The following is a 13,932-nucleotide window of genomic DNA, read 5'->3' as shown; positions in this document are numbered from 1 at the left end:
GGGGCAGGCCCATGTGGGGGTGTGGCGGGGCTGAGGGAGCGCGGCAGGGCTGCAGTGGGGCTGGAGAGGTGAGCAGAGCTCCGGCGGGATGGCGGTGCCTGGGGGCGGTAGGAACCCTCCCCGGACTCTGCCCGTCCCAGGCTCGGCGAGGTGCGGGCCCGGCCCCAGCGGGCCCCGGCGGTGCCTGCCCCGGGCCGGTCCGCGCCGGGCGGGGCGCGGCGGGCGCGGGGGCAGCGGGCGCGGGGCGGCGGCGGCGGGCCCGGGGGAGCGGATTACCGCCGGTTGCCGTGGTTACCCGCTACCTGCCGGCGGGCCCCAGCCCGGCCCGGGCGGGGGGGCTCGCCCGGCCCTGCCTCCCTCCCCGCCGCGGCAGATGTCACCCCGCGCCGCCGCTCGGGGCTGCCCGGGCGCTCCCCGTCCCCTCCCGCCGCGCCGCCCCCGTCCCGGGCCGGGCGGGGGCCGAGCGTGCCCGGGGCGGCTGCCGAGAACAAAGGTGCCGGGGCTCGGCGCTGGCAGCGCCATGGCCGGTCCCCGGCCCTGGGAGCGCTGCCCGGCCCGTGCCGCACCCGGGACAGCGCTGCCTGAAATGGCTGTCGCCGCCCGGGGCCGGGCACGGCGGGGACCGCGGCCCGCAGAGGCGCCTCCCGGCACAGATCGGCGGCTGCTGGAGGCTGCCGGGGTGGAGCAGGGACAGAGGAGAGTGGTCCTAGGGCAGAGCGTCCCGGGGGTACGGATGCTCAGAGATGTGGAACGAGAGGAGGTGGGGAAGACAAAGGACACTGGGGAGGAAAAAAGACCTGATGGAGGAGAGGAGCTGAGAGGAGAGAGTGCTCACAGCTCTGGGAAGGTGGGGAGGATGAGAGGAAGGTGGGGGGGTGAGAACTGTGGGGCACAGTACACAGAGACAGTGAAGGAGAGACTGGGAAAGAAGAAATGGAGCGGTGCTGGGCAAATATAGAGGAACAGAGGATGGCTGAAGGTGGCAGAGGGAATTCTCAGCATCTGAAATGCCACTGGCTTCCAAGCACCTCTGTGCTTTGCTCCTGAAATCTTTTACTTCTTGAGGGGGCAGGTGACTTCTAATAAAGCCCCAGTACCAGGACAGAGTAAAAGCATCCCTTCTTTCCATTCTGTTTCCCAAGTGAATTTTTATTGCTATTTAAACCTGAGGAGTTTTTAAGCCTTTCTGAGATATTATGGGCTCTGACTCATGCCTTGAATACTGGTGAGCAATGCTGGGTGTGGAAGGAGGAACCCGAGGGGCGTGGGCCCCTCGGAGAGGTACTCTACAGCACACGTGTCCTCTTAAATCCTCGGTCAACATTTGGGTATATTGCCAGATATAAACCTCCCTAATCCTGGAGGCACTGACTTGATACAGCTTCTTATACCCAGTGGCTTTGATGCTGCTTGCATCTCACCTGCTTCCCAAAGCTAAATAATCATCACGGGGAGAGCAGTCACAAGGCTGAGGAGGGGATGGAGAGACGCAAGGAGTCAGGGGAGGATCGCTGCAGGGAGTGGGATGCTGAGGAGGCAGCTCCGGCATCCGGCATCCAGCCGGGGTAGAGAGGAGAGCGCTGCTGGGTGTGCAAGGAGGCTGTAGCAATGCCCAGACCCTGAGGTTACCTTCACTGCATTCCTTCTGAAAGCGAGGAGGAAACAGGGATCTGCTGGCCGTGCAGGGAGGAGGATATTAGCTGGCTGGAAACGGTGATTTGCATACAGGGTTGGTTACAGCCTTAATTTTGAGGGCTCTTCTTGTTAGATCTGACTGTGCTTTTCCCCTGCTGCATTTTCCTTTGTCCTGTTTCTGTAATTATCCTCATTTCAACCCTGCTCTGAGGATTATTGGTCAGTAGGAAGCCTCCTAATGCCCGCTCCTCCTTGGCAGGGGAATACCCATGCCCTCGATTAAACTGAAACTCTCTGAACGGTGACAGAAGAAATTAGATCTATATTCCTCAAAGACACTCCCTGGGGCGAAGTTTCCCGACCCCCACCACACAGCCCTGCCACCCTGCCCCTTGTGTTCGCTCTCAATATTCTCTTTGTTACAGCCACCTTCAGATCCGGCTTGGGGCTCCCCGGGGATGGCAGAGGTGGTTTGTGTTGGAAAATCCTCGTGTCCGTGTCCCGGGTGAGCTCAGCGAGCGTCCCGCTGCAGCCTGTGCCCAGGACAGGCAGTCTCTGTTCCGAAATTGGGGTGAGGAGCCAACTCTAATAGGCAGCGCTGTACATTAAATGACTGCTCCTCTGAGGTGTTGGGTGGCTTTAGCAGAAGGTGGGCCCACTAAGTGATTGATTTTTGAGAACCCCTTCACTGGTGGCTTACAGAACAGCATTTATTCAACCTATAGACTGTGTAAGATACAGAGCCCAGCCAAGGACAGCACAAACGCAGGTTAGGAGACTGGGTGTTCCCTTTGCACGCAGACCCCTGCCAGACCCTGCCCACAGCTCCCTGCCAGCCTCTGCCTGCCCTTTGGGATGTGTGAATGCACGTGAAAAAGATAGTTTGCAGGTCATTTAGATGTGCAGGTTGCTGCTTAGCAGCCTGGTAGGTACCCACTGGACAATATCCATGCATTCCTTTTGGAAAGCAGCCCTTAAAGGGATGCTATATATATATCTCTATATATATACATATATAGATACAATATTTTAAATTTTTTTTTTGTCTATGCAAAAATGGCGTTTTTTTCAAGGAGCTAGCTAGGTGACCTCCCAAAGCCTGGCCCTTTCTCTGTCCCCCCTGCCATTACAGTAGCTACTGGCGACCTCCCACTAGCCCTTCCTGCTCTGGTGCTTTGTGCCGAGCGCCGATAGCAGCTGCCGGGTCCCAGAGGCTGCCTCCCCTTCCCACGGCATACCCTGCCAGTGTGAGCTGACACCGTTGGTGCCAGTCAGCTCGGAGGAGCACTGCTCCCCACACTTCCCACTCCCATCAGTCTGTCACCACTGTCGTGTGGCAGAATTACTGCCTCCTGCTCTCCAGCACATCCGAACACACAAAGAGCTGTGCTGCTGCTGCCAGCGCTCAGCTGCTCTGCGTCTGTGAGAGGGAGGGAGCCTTGGAAAGGTCAGTGCAGGGAAGGAGGGGATGCTGGCTCCTTCCTTTAGGGGCTGTATCCTGGCATCACAGTGAAACCTTGTCCTGCTGGCAGATCCATGTCCACGGGGACTGCAGCCAGCAAGAGTACCTCACATCTTAGGGCTTCCCAGGATGGTTTAGCACCATGTGCAGGTCCAAAGAGCTTCCCCTGCCTGTTCCCCGCCTAGCAAAACCATCCCACATTACGGAAATTGAATTTCTTGATCAGTTGTGACTCCACTCTGGACTCTTCCCTCGTTTTTATTCCTGGCCCAATTTCATTGCCAGCTTTAGCAGCACAACAGCAGCAGCCGCCACTGCCCTGGCTACAGTAGGATCCTCCCTGAAGCGATGTTTAATTTATCCCCCACATCCCCCGTGCCCAAGGCAGCCCGAGGCGGGAGCACCGCCACTCTGCCCCCTCCAACCGCATTAGCCCCGGGCCGATCTCGTCACCCCTGTCACCCATCGCTGACACTAACTCAACTTGCCTGCACTGTTGTAGGGGGCAGATGGACTGTCGGAGCCCGAGGGCATCTCTCTGAAACGCGTGGCTGTGGTGGAAGATTTCTTTGACATCATCTACTCGATGCATGTGGAAAGCTCGTCGGAGCCGGGCAAAGCACCCAAACATGCCGGGCAGAAGAAAACCTACCGAGCGGTGAGAGTCCCCCCGTGCCCCGGGCAGGGAGGGCACTGGAGCGGAGGGGCTGCGGGAGGGACAGTCCCTCGGGAATGGGGATGACAGGACAGGTAGAAGCAGAGCCGCTGGCGGGAGGCAGAGGCGAGGCAGAGCCCAGTGTGCCTGTGCGGGGAGGCGTGAGGAAGGAGGGGTTTAAAGGCAGAGCAGCTGTGCTCGGGGACGGGAATCCAGGCTGCAGCGGCAGCACAGCGCGGCTGCTGGGAGAGGAGAGAGCAAGGGAATCATACAAAGACACTGCATGTCTGAAGGGAAAAGGAAGAGAAATCCTCAGTGTTAGTGATGGACGAGACAATGTTTATCCACTCGCCTGCATGCTCTGGGTCATCTGCTTCCCTGTCTCCCTCAGCCAGAGGGAAATGTCTCGTGGGAGCCTTGAAGGTCAGGAGCAGCCAGAAAGGGGGACTGGGGCATGGCTGTGGCCTTCTCCTCCTCTCCAGCCCATCCTGGGTCTCCTCAGTTACAAAATGGAGGCAGGCACCAAGCTAAGTCTTGTCTTGGTTCCTTGGTTCTGTGGATGCCAAGAACCAGCTCTATCCATCCTGAAACACCACTCTAGTTAGGTCAGGAATAATTTAGCTTGAAGTGTGCTTCTCCAGGGAGCTTGCTGTTTCTCCTGACTCTGCACAGCCCTTCGATGCAAACATTTAGGCTCTCCTTTTACAGGAAGAGCTGAATTTACTGTCCAAATCCAAGCTACTCCCTTGAATCCCACAGTCCTGAGGACCAGGTCGCTTAGAGACAGGAGTGGCTTGCTGGCAGCTCATCTCTCTGGTGTATACAATGTCTCAGAGAGGTCTTTGCAGGCTGCCCTCGTCTCTGTGATGATGCCTGAGGTTCTGCACAGCTCAGTGTGCTGCCAGAGTCAGCACAGGGTTGGAGTCTGTCCTGCCTGCCTGGGTCTGTGCTCCATCCACGCTGTGGTGCTGGCAGTGCTGGTGAGGCAGCCCAGTGCCCTGCAGCCTCCCACATGTGGTGGGGGTCCCCAGGGAGCAGGGCTCTGCACACAGAGCTCATGGCATCACTCCCTGCCCCGAGCACTCCCGTCCTGCCCCTGTGGCAGAGCATGGGCGGGGGCTGGGGCACGCACTGACCCTCCCTGGCTGGGGGCAAGTGACCTTTTTATGGTCCAGGGGGGGCAGCCCCACCAGCACGACCACAATTCAAAAACTTTCTGCTCATTTCCCCAGCAGACCACTCCGACCCTTCCCTAATTCCTTCAATTCATCTCTCTGGAGGACTAATCTGTGCCCTGCACAGCCCCAGGGGAGCAGGCTGGATCCGTCTGTTTTCCCAGGCCTGCTCACAGCAGTCAGAGAGCTTCACGCTCCACCCCTCATCTCCCTCTTGAGCTGAGATCATCACATTAGCAGCGTGTATCCCCTCCTGACCTGGCAGGACGCTGCTGGCTGGGCTGCCCAGCCTCGCTCCTGCCCTCGCTCCTGCCCTTGCTCCCTGGAGCGCCTTTGTAGCCTGAGCTGGAAGGTGAAATGCTGCAGAGCACACGCCACGCCTGGCACGGGTGCACAAAGGGACGCTGCTGGGTGGCTCCAGGGTCCCCTGCCGCCTTCTCCCTGCTCCCTTTCCCCACTGCTTCTGATTAGAGACACTGGAGAGTTTGCCCTTGTCCATGACCTCCGGAGGGAGGCAATCAGAAAGGGAGTTTGGATGGGAGATAACTCATCAAGGAAGCTGTCTGCTCTGCGGAGCATCAAATCAGCTGAGAAATAACAACTGTATCACTAAAATTAGCTGAACATTTGCAGCAGAGACTGTGGGCTTGCTGGAGCAAAAGAGGCAGGGAGATGGCTGAGCCCGGCAGGCAGCACGCGGGGACAGTTCCCTGCCTGCAACACCACACCACGGCTGCCACCAGCAATTTCCAGGCTCCTCATTTCAGCGTTTCTGCGGGAATCCCTTGTGCTTGTGCATCGATAAATACCGCACAGAGGCAAAGACTGAGCTGGCATCCGCTCGGCCACAACAGAGCTCGCTGGGGCTGCAGCTAAATAGGAGGAGAATCCCATGAGGACCAGGCACTGCAGCCTCCATTTGAGCGCTGGGACAAGGTCCCCGCCTGAACTTTCCACCCATCTGGCATTCTGCGCGTGTGAAAGCCCGGGCTCTGCTGCCGCGCAGTGGAGATGGATGCGGCTCCCTCCCACCGCAGAGCCGGGCACGGCGCTGCCTGAGCCATGATCCAGCACAGCCTCTGCCCCTGCCCCGCTGCTCTGCTGCTAGAACAGCACCCCCTCGGGGGAAAAAAATGCGTGGAATGTGGGTATTTTTGTATTTAACGTGGATTTTTAGAATTTAGCTATTATTTGTTAGCTGTAAGATAGAGGGGTGATGCCCACCGAGCAGAGGAGGGGGATCAGGACATCCTGGACCATCCTCCCAGCTCAGCCCCATCACAGCCCTCACCCACGAGGTGTCTGATTGCAGCCCCACTTCCCGTCCTGAGCCCCACTTCTGCCGGGCTCACAGCCCCGAGGACTGGCACAAACAATTGAATTTCTGTCTGCTTTATGACCCCACTTGTAAGTGCTGTGACCCCTGTGGGGGTCACAGCCCCGGTTTGGGAACCGCCGTGCTCGGACAAGTCACTTAGACCAAACAGGATGGGTGATTAACCATAGGAACCAGCCAAAGTGAGAGGTGGGCTCTCCACCTTTTAATGCCTTCCAATTAAGAACAGATGTCTTCCTGGATGATGTTTTAGGCAAACCACCGGGCTGCAGGAGAACCTGAGTGAAGTTTCATGACTTGTGCTACACAGGTCAGACTCCAAGATTTGATGGTCTTTTATGGCCTTAAAGAAGTCTACATTAAAATTGACTCATTCCTTCTTCAAATAACCTAGTCTTGATCTTTAGAAATACCGTAAAATTACAGCTGGCAGGAATTAATTGCAATAACAGGACCCTGGGACTGCCAGACACCTTCTGTGGGTGCTTAGGTCTGGATCTAGTGTTTAACTTCAAGCATCCAAGTTTTAAATATTTATCCTTAGCTTTTCCTCATCTATAAAATACATATCCCACAAAGGTTCAGGAGACTTAATTCATTACTGTTTGGAAAAATGTTTTCAATTCCCTAGATAAAATATGTCACAGAAGTGCAAAGTATTATTAACAGTAATTGATTGTCATTGTGGGAAAAAGTGACCTGCCCTTAGAAAAGATTAATGGATTCTTCAGGTTACTGGTGTGATGGTAATTAACAATGCAAACAGAGCTGACGAGGCCTTACTTTAGCATTTGATTCTTAAACGTTCATAGCTTTGCTCTTCCCAGACTCCAAGGGGGAACGAACAAGAAGGAGTTTCTGGGAAGGTTTGGGTACACAGGGATACCAAAGGTCTGTTCATTTGTGTCTTGGTGCCTGACTGGCAAACCAGTTACCCTCCCAAAGTGTTCCCGCACCAAGAGCTGCTCTGGAGGGAGGGATTTAGGGCTGGAGGGGACAACTGTGGCTACGAGCTGTGCCCCTGGTCCCTCTCCCAGGACATACAGCTCTCTGTTGTTTCCCCAGATTGCAGAGACCTATGCTTTCCTCCCGAGAGAGGCTGTCACCAGGTTCCTGATGAGCTGCACTGAGTGCCAGAAGAGGATGCATTTCAACTCCAACGGCCTGGAGCCCAAAGGTAAAGGGGAGTGACTTCTGCCAGCAGAGCTGACACTGCATTTTGTACCAGAACAGTGCCACCCACAGCTGCCACATACTGCCCTGTCCAGGAGATACATCGTAACCTGAGGGTCTTCCTGGTCTGGACTGGTTTTCATTTTATAGCCAAACTGAAGAAATTGCTTAAACTTGCTTCTTACTGCTTAGGGAGCAGAAGCAGCCTGGCTTTCTTTCTGAGCTTTGCCAGTGCTGCCCAAATATAGGTCAAAAATACCACAGATATGGCTGCAATCAACCCATGACCATGTGTGGGTGGAAACTTCAATGTGTAAAAAAAACAACCTAAAGTTTTTCCCTGGAACTGGTAATTTTGTATTGAAAGACACAGAGTATGTCTAAATAGCTGAAGTTTCTGATAAAGAAGCAATTTACACTAATTAATGGATAAGCACCGTGATCCAGAGTTAGATAACGGTAAATGTTTTGGCAATCAGTGCCACTGTGCCTGTGTACATCCACAATGAGTGTGGCCACTGAGGTGGTTCACTCCTTATGGTGCTTTTGTGGACAGGCCTAATCTGCAGCTCCTTAGGTCTAAGAGAGGGCAGGAGTGGGAGAAGATGGGTTCTCTTCCAGAGTTTCTGGTTAAATGTTTGTGTGCGTTTTTTTCTGAATTACAAACTTGTTTTCATGATCAAGTGCAAAGCATCAAAGTGATGTTGGTTGCAGCTGTTAAAATTGCTTCTTTAAAAAAAAAACCTAAGCAAATTGCAGGGGGTTGGTCTGTTTCAAAAGGAGCAAGGCAAAGTGGCTCATTTGGCAACTCTTATCAAGAAGGGAAGCAGAATTTAAGGAAAATAGGCCCAACAACAGAGAATTTCTAGTATTCAATGCTGATTGCCAACTGTTTACTGCTGGGAGCAGAGCTATGGACATCCAGAGGTTTTGTGTAAGTGGATTATGTGCCTTCTATCCAAAAGTAACTGAAATGCTTTGTACTCATATTTTTTTAAAACTCTCAAAAACTCTCCCAAATAACTCCACATGAATTCTATTTAGTTGAAGCTTCATTACCACAGCACTTCCCACTCTGCCAGCTAAGGGCCTGATCCCTCTTTCCAATTACATCAAGAAAAGTTTTGGCCTTTGGCCTTGCTGGGAGCAAACCTGACCTTCACGCTGACTGCACTGCATCCATCCCAGGGATGTTCCAAGCACTGCAGCTGCAGCAGCCAGCTCATGGATGGGAAGGGTGATGGCATGAGTCAGGCCAGCAGGGATGTCACTTGTTGGCTTCACCCACACCAGGACACTTTCCTAAATGCCTGGCAGTAGCTGAGCTGCCAGTTCCAGAGCTTGGGATCCCGTTTCAGGAGGCAGCTAGTGAAAAGGGTTGTTCCTTCACAGATTCACAGACTGGTTTGGTTTAGAAGGAACCTTAAAGTCCCATCTCATTCCCTTGCCAAGATCCAACACCTTCCATTAGATCAGGTTGCTCAAAGCCCTCTCCAACCTTGGTCTTCCTTCAGGGGCTTCCACCCACCCACCATCCTGCATCTCCTCTGCCTCTCCCAGCAACACACACCCATCCCAGTTCAGAGGCAGCTCAGGGAACATCCTGTTCTGGATATCCCCCCACAGTGTGGTCCTAGATGTGGGAACTATGATCAGGGTTGACATCCATCCATCCTGAACAAATTAATAAATTAATATCAATTATTGATTTTTTACATAAAGCTTTTCCCCTCAGCAGTTCTCTTAAAAATAAATCAATCAGAAATACAAAGGATCACACAGGTAAAAAGCCTTATTTACCCACCAGGAATGAAAGGACAGAAGTGCTTCTCTGCCTGAATAGCACCTAAATAGTGACTAAGAACATGTGAAAATGCATTGAGTAGATTAGATAAGGTTACTTTTACTGGGGAAGGGTGTCTGATTTCACTAACACCTATTCAGGAATTTATCAGGAGCAAATCACCTAAAAACAACCACTGGGGTCATAGAAGAATTACTGAGGTGTATGCACGTGCATACACACATACAAGCACATACAGGTAAAGTTTAACTCAGTAAGATGACAAAATTTGAGTAATTCCCATCTCTTTCTACTTCTCTTGTCCACGAAACAAATCTGAACACATTTAGTTTGTGACCACAAAAAACCCTAATTAAACATATCTGACATCAAACCCTGCAGGGCACCCACATCATTCATAAAAGCAAATTGTCTTGCTTGTGGGAAAGTTTGAACGTCACTAGAGTTCACTGGGATCTCTTTACGGTGTTATTAAATTAGGAGTAATTCTGGTGGAGTGATAAAAATGTGGAGCTAGGATCAAAGCCGTTTCTGCCTGTTCTATCTGTGTGTCCAACATGTGGGGCATGTGACAGAGATAACTGAAAAATGAGCTAAAGGATTCCAGGAGCTTCCTCTTGTGACATAGGATGTGAGGATTGTTCCCGTGGAGCCCCCCAGGCCTTTTAAAACAAAGGTTTTCTTTCTTTTCCAGATAACTTAGAAAAAGGGGAAAAAAGGGGGTTTGGTTTCTAGGGCTCAAACCCTTATGTGGTCCAGTTGCACAAGTTCACAGTAAATTTGTGGCCTCTGATGGGATTGTTCCAAATTTACATCAGGATGGTTTCAGGCAGAATCTAAGCACTAAAAGATCACTTATATCCCCCTTCCTCCCCATCTGAAATTGCTGAGCTGCTCCTGTTCAGCTTCATTCATCTCTGCAACGCTGAGCAGTGGAGTGGGGAATGGCAGGAGAGTAACTTATCATCTTCAGAGATCCAAAACACTCACCTCATCCTGCCTGTGCTTCAGGAGAGAGCAGCTCTATCTGTGTTACTCTGAGCAAATGCTTTCCTAAACTCTTAGGGACTCAGCCAGCTGGGGAAGGTGGCCGGTTTTGTTCCTGTGAAAAGCTCCCCTTTCACTGGGATTTTAGCACCTTTTCATTACAGCACAGCATCAGTGCACAGCAGAATGAGGGTTTATTTTGGCTGTTTCATATATAGAGACATAGTAGCACTCCCAGTCTGTAGGTCAAGGTGTGACAGAGGCTGCTGACCCACAGCCATGAGAAAAGATGGAGGAACCAGTTTACAAGGTTCCTAAAAGCTTTGGACCTTCATATTCGGGCAAGTTGAGTGGTTTGAGTGGCACTGGCCACCCTTCCCTGCACCCACAGGCAGGAATGCTCCATCTGCTCAGGAATGGACTAGGATGAACCTGAGAAAAAAGCATTGTATCTCTATAGAGAAGATTTGCAAAGACCTTTGTGATGTTTTAGTCAATTACAGGCAGTTTTGGGCTCATTTCTTTATTTCTTAATCAGACATGATAGATGTGGTGTTTCCAGAGGTGTGGAGCATCTTTCAGGTCTGCTGATTTTCACAGGACTTTTTGACACTCAGCATTTCTGAGAAGCAGGCCCATTAGGATTGGGTTGATGGCTTTTCTGAGGTGCTGTGAAACATTTTGTGAAGGCTTCTTTTCAAGGGGCTCTGTCACACATGCCTGTGAAAACAGTGACCCCAGAAAATAGAAGCCAGCCAGGGAGATTCAGAACTAGGAATGGAAAGCTCCCACCATCAGTTCACCTTCAGCTCTTGGGAATCCTTCTTCCCCCACTGCTGTTTAAACCCCTGTCCAGTGGATACCACACATCCCTTCAGCATGTGCTGGAAGGCTGGATTCACTCTCCAAACTTGCATCTGCCTGTGCTGAGGGCAAAGAAATCTTGCTTGTAGCCATCAGCCATCCCTGTGGACAATGGCAGCTTTCCTCCTGGACAAACCCACTGCATGAGCCTGCAAATTCAGGGTTAGAACAGATCATTCCAGCAGCCTTCATGTTCTGTGCACTGCAGGATCCACAGTGGTGGTGGCAGAACAGAAAAATCTTTGAGAATTCAGGGAAATCACTGAGAATTTGCTTTGTGGGGACTCAGCCTGGCCGGACAGAGTGATTTGCAGGAGCATCCAAACCTGGAGCCATCTCTAGAGCTCAATGTGATGCAGCCAGAGGAATCAACAGGAACAATTTAAATTAAAGATCACTAAAATTAAGTTTGTGTTTTAATGAGGATGTTAAAAATAATCTTCATCATCAGATAGAGATACTTAATATGTTGCCTTAATGTTAACTCCTACCTGAGGGAATCCCAGCAAAATTGGCAAGACTTTGCAATGCTGAAGCAAGCTGCAAATAGATCCTTGTTCATCACCCCCTGCATAAATCCCATGTGCATGGAAATGCTTCTGAGGCTTCAGCAAGACTCGGTATCTTCCTCAGGTTTGGGGGACTCTGAAAAATTAGACATTGTGTGTCGTTTTTTTCACAGGTGACAGCAATGCTTGTTTTATTTTTTTTTCCCAAGACAACATCTGTTCTGTAATTATGTTCTTGGTGGGGTCATGTTCCTAGAGGAGCCTTCTCTCAGTGGGTGGTGGCTCTTGCCAGGCATTTGAAGTTCTCCTGAATACCCCTGAACAACAGTTATGAGACCATTCCTCCACGTCCCTCATCTAAATAAAGCTTTCCCTCTGTTCTTCAGAGAGTGAGCCACCCTCCTCCTTGGTTTCTGGGATCATTGACTACAACATGCCCCTCACCTCGACTTACCTGAAGCAGATGAAGCTGCGGGTGATGAATTCGCAGGAGCAGGTGAGTGACGCGCCGGGATCTGCCTGTGCCGGGCACTGGGGTGGGACACGTTGGTTCTGGGACGATGTTTTTGGGAATGGCTGCTTTGTCTGAGCTGCTCAGGCTCTGACCAAGTGCTGATGCATGGAAGCTGGGAGGCATCTCCTGGCTCAGGGGAAGCTGGGCTGCTTCAGAGTCGTGCTAGTGGAGAGAGGCAGAGATGGGCTTGATTAAGTTATTGTGTGTAACAGTCTGCTTGTTCTTCAGGCATACAGTTCTTCTAAGAAATTGTTTTAAAAATAAATACGGCAAGTAGTAATTTGTTTATCTCCCACTGATGTCTGGGAGCTTTAGCAGATGGGGTCTGAAGCCCAGACCTGGCTTTGGTTGCTCTGGGGCTCTATTAAACTGCTCAGCAACTTGAGGGGGTTCAGCTGCGGTTGCTCCACTCCCACGTCAAAGTGGGACACAGCTCTGTTGTTTGGTGATAGTGTTAAGCCACTGGATTTTGCTTTGGGGATGTATGGGGCACCCTGCCATAGGATTATACCCAAGCTGTGCAATTTTCTGAAGTTCTGCAGCTGCAGAATTAGCTATGGGAACCTCTGTGCACCATGGAAACAGTCTATAAAAAGAAAAGTATGTTTTACTTGCTCCCCACAATCTGCACTGGAAGCCAGTGCTGGATTTTCTTTCCAGCACACTGAAACCTGAACCTGATTTCACACATTGCTGCCAGTGGCAAGATGTGACAGCATTTGCATGGTGCTGTGGTGGAAAACATTGCTGGGAGCCTGAGCACCCGAAGGGGGCTTTTATCCAGCAGCTTCCTAAAGGGATGTGGGTTAGAGCATCACTGCCAGGGTGTAAAGTGCCAAGTGTGAGTTTGCTGGAGGGATACCGACCTCCTCCATCACTTCTGTTGTGAAACCTTCTTGCTGGAGGACAAAATGGCATCTGGTGGGAAACACTTCTGTGTCTCAGAGCTTTTTCCTTTGCACTTGTTTGATACTTGAGTGAGTTTCAGGATTTTTTCCAGGTTTTGAAAGGTGAAAGGCTGCTGTGCTGGGTTTTGTGCTCATGATGGGGTGGGCAGTAGAACTGTGGAGAATTTGGGGGGCAGCTGGGCTGAACTGGACTGGGCTGAACTGGGCTGTGGACGTGGAGTGGGTGGATGTGCCCCTTTGTGCCGTCTGATTGCTACTTTGGGATCACTTCTGGATAAACAGGCCAACATGTTGCAACCACCTTTGGGTTGTGCACTGTTTGCTGGGTCTTGGTGCAGCTCCTGGCAGAGTGGCATTGGTGTGGCACACCCTGCAGTCCAAGGACAGAGACTCAGGGGCCATGAAAGCTGGTTGTTTCAAATTAAGTTTGCTGCACAGAGAGGACTGAGTGGTTTGACTTGTCATCATTTATGCATTTTCAACCAGTTCCTCTTGCCTCTGAAGCTGCTTAAGGGAAGTGTGCTACAAAGCTTCATTAAACTCCTGTACCCAGTTTATAGAGGTAGCAGACTGGCCTTGCAGTTTGATCTTTCTCCCAGGACAGCAAACCACCCAGAAGCTGGGAGGCTTCAGTAGTGGATCTTGAGTTTTTGATGCTTAGGGATGCTTGTTTTGAGAACTTTGGTTGGTCATTTAGAGTTTATCCCCTGAATTTTGGTGCAGCAGTTTGCACTGGAACTGTCACTAGATCGATATAACATGCTGCTAATATGAATACTCCTGAAGCTTGCAGGGATTGGAATAGAAGCGTATGTCATGCAGGAACAAAAAGGGACCAGCTGAGGCAACCAGCAGTTGTTGGTTTAGATCATAAATCAAATGGTTTGATGTTATTCTCTGCCTCTAAAGT

General features: G+C 51.4%; 1 protein-coding gene and 1 long non-coding RNA gene across 2 annotated transcripts in view; one reads left to right on the top strand and one right to left on the bottom strand.

The window, feature by feature from the left end:
* Window positions 1-13,932, top strand: part of NOL4L (nucleolar protein 4 like) — a 63,206-nt gene that overhangs the window by 13,962 nt on the left and 35,312 nt on the right. The window contains exons 2-4 of the mRNA XM_033074743.2: window positions 3,600-3,755; window positions 7,329-7,440; window positions 11,987-12,096. Of these exons, the coding sequence (XP_032930634.1) occupies window positions 3,600-3,755; window positions 7,329-7,440; window positions 11,987-12,096 (378 nt within the window). The remainder of the gene's footprint in view (window positions 1-3,599; window positions 3,756-7,328; window positions 7,441-11,986; window positions 12,097-13,932) is intronic.
* Window positions 10,748-13,557, bottom strand: LOC117004186. Its single transcript, XR_004419597.1, has 4 exons — window positions 12,981-13,557; window positions 12,055-12,276; window positions 11,583-11,736; window positions 10,748-11,240 (listed from the first exon to the last, which is right to left on the bottom strand). It is a non-coding gene; the product is annotated as an uncharacterized LOC117004186 (long non-coding RNA).

This window comes from Catharus ustulatus, chromosome 17, assembly GCF_009819885.2.
Source record: "Catharus ustulatus isolate bCatUst1 chromosome 17, bCatUst1.pri.v2, whole genome shotgun sequence".
Taxonomy (NCBI): Eukaryota; Metazoa; Chordata; class Aves; order Passeriformes; family Turdidae; genus Catharus; species Catharus ustulatus.
The sequence above is the reverse complement of the archived record's forward strand: the minus strand, read 5'-3'. Positions and strand labels throughout refer to the sequence as shown.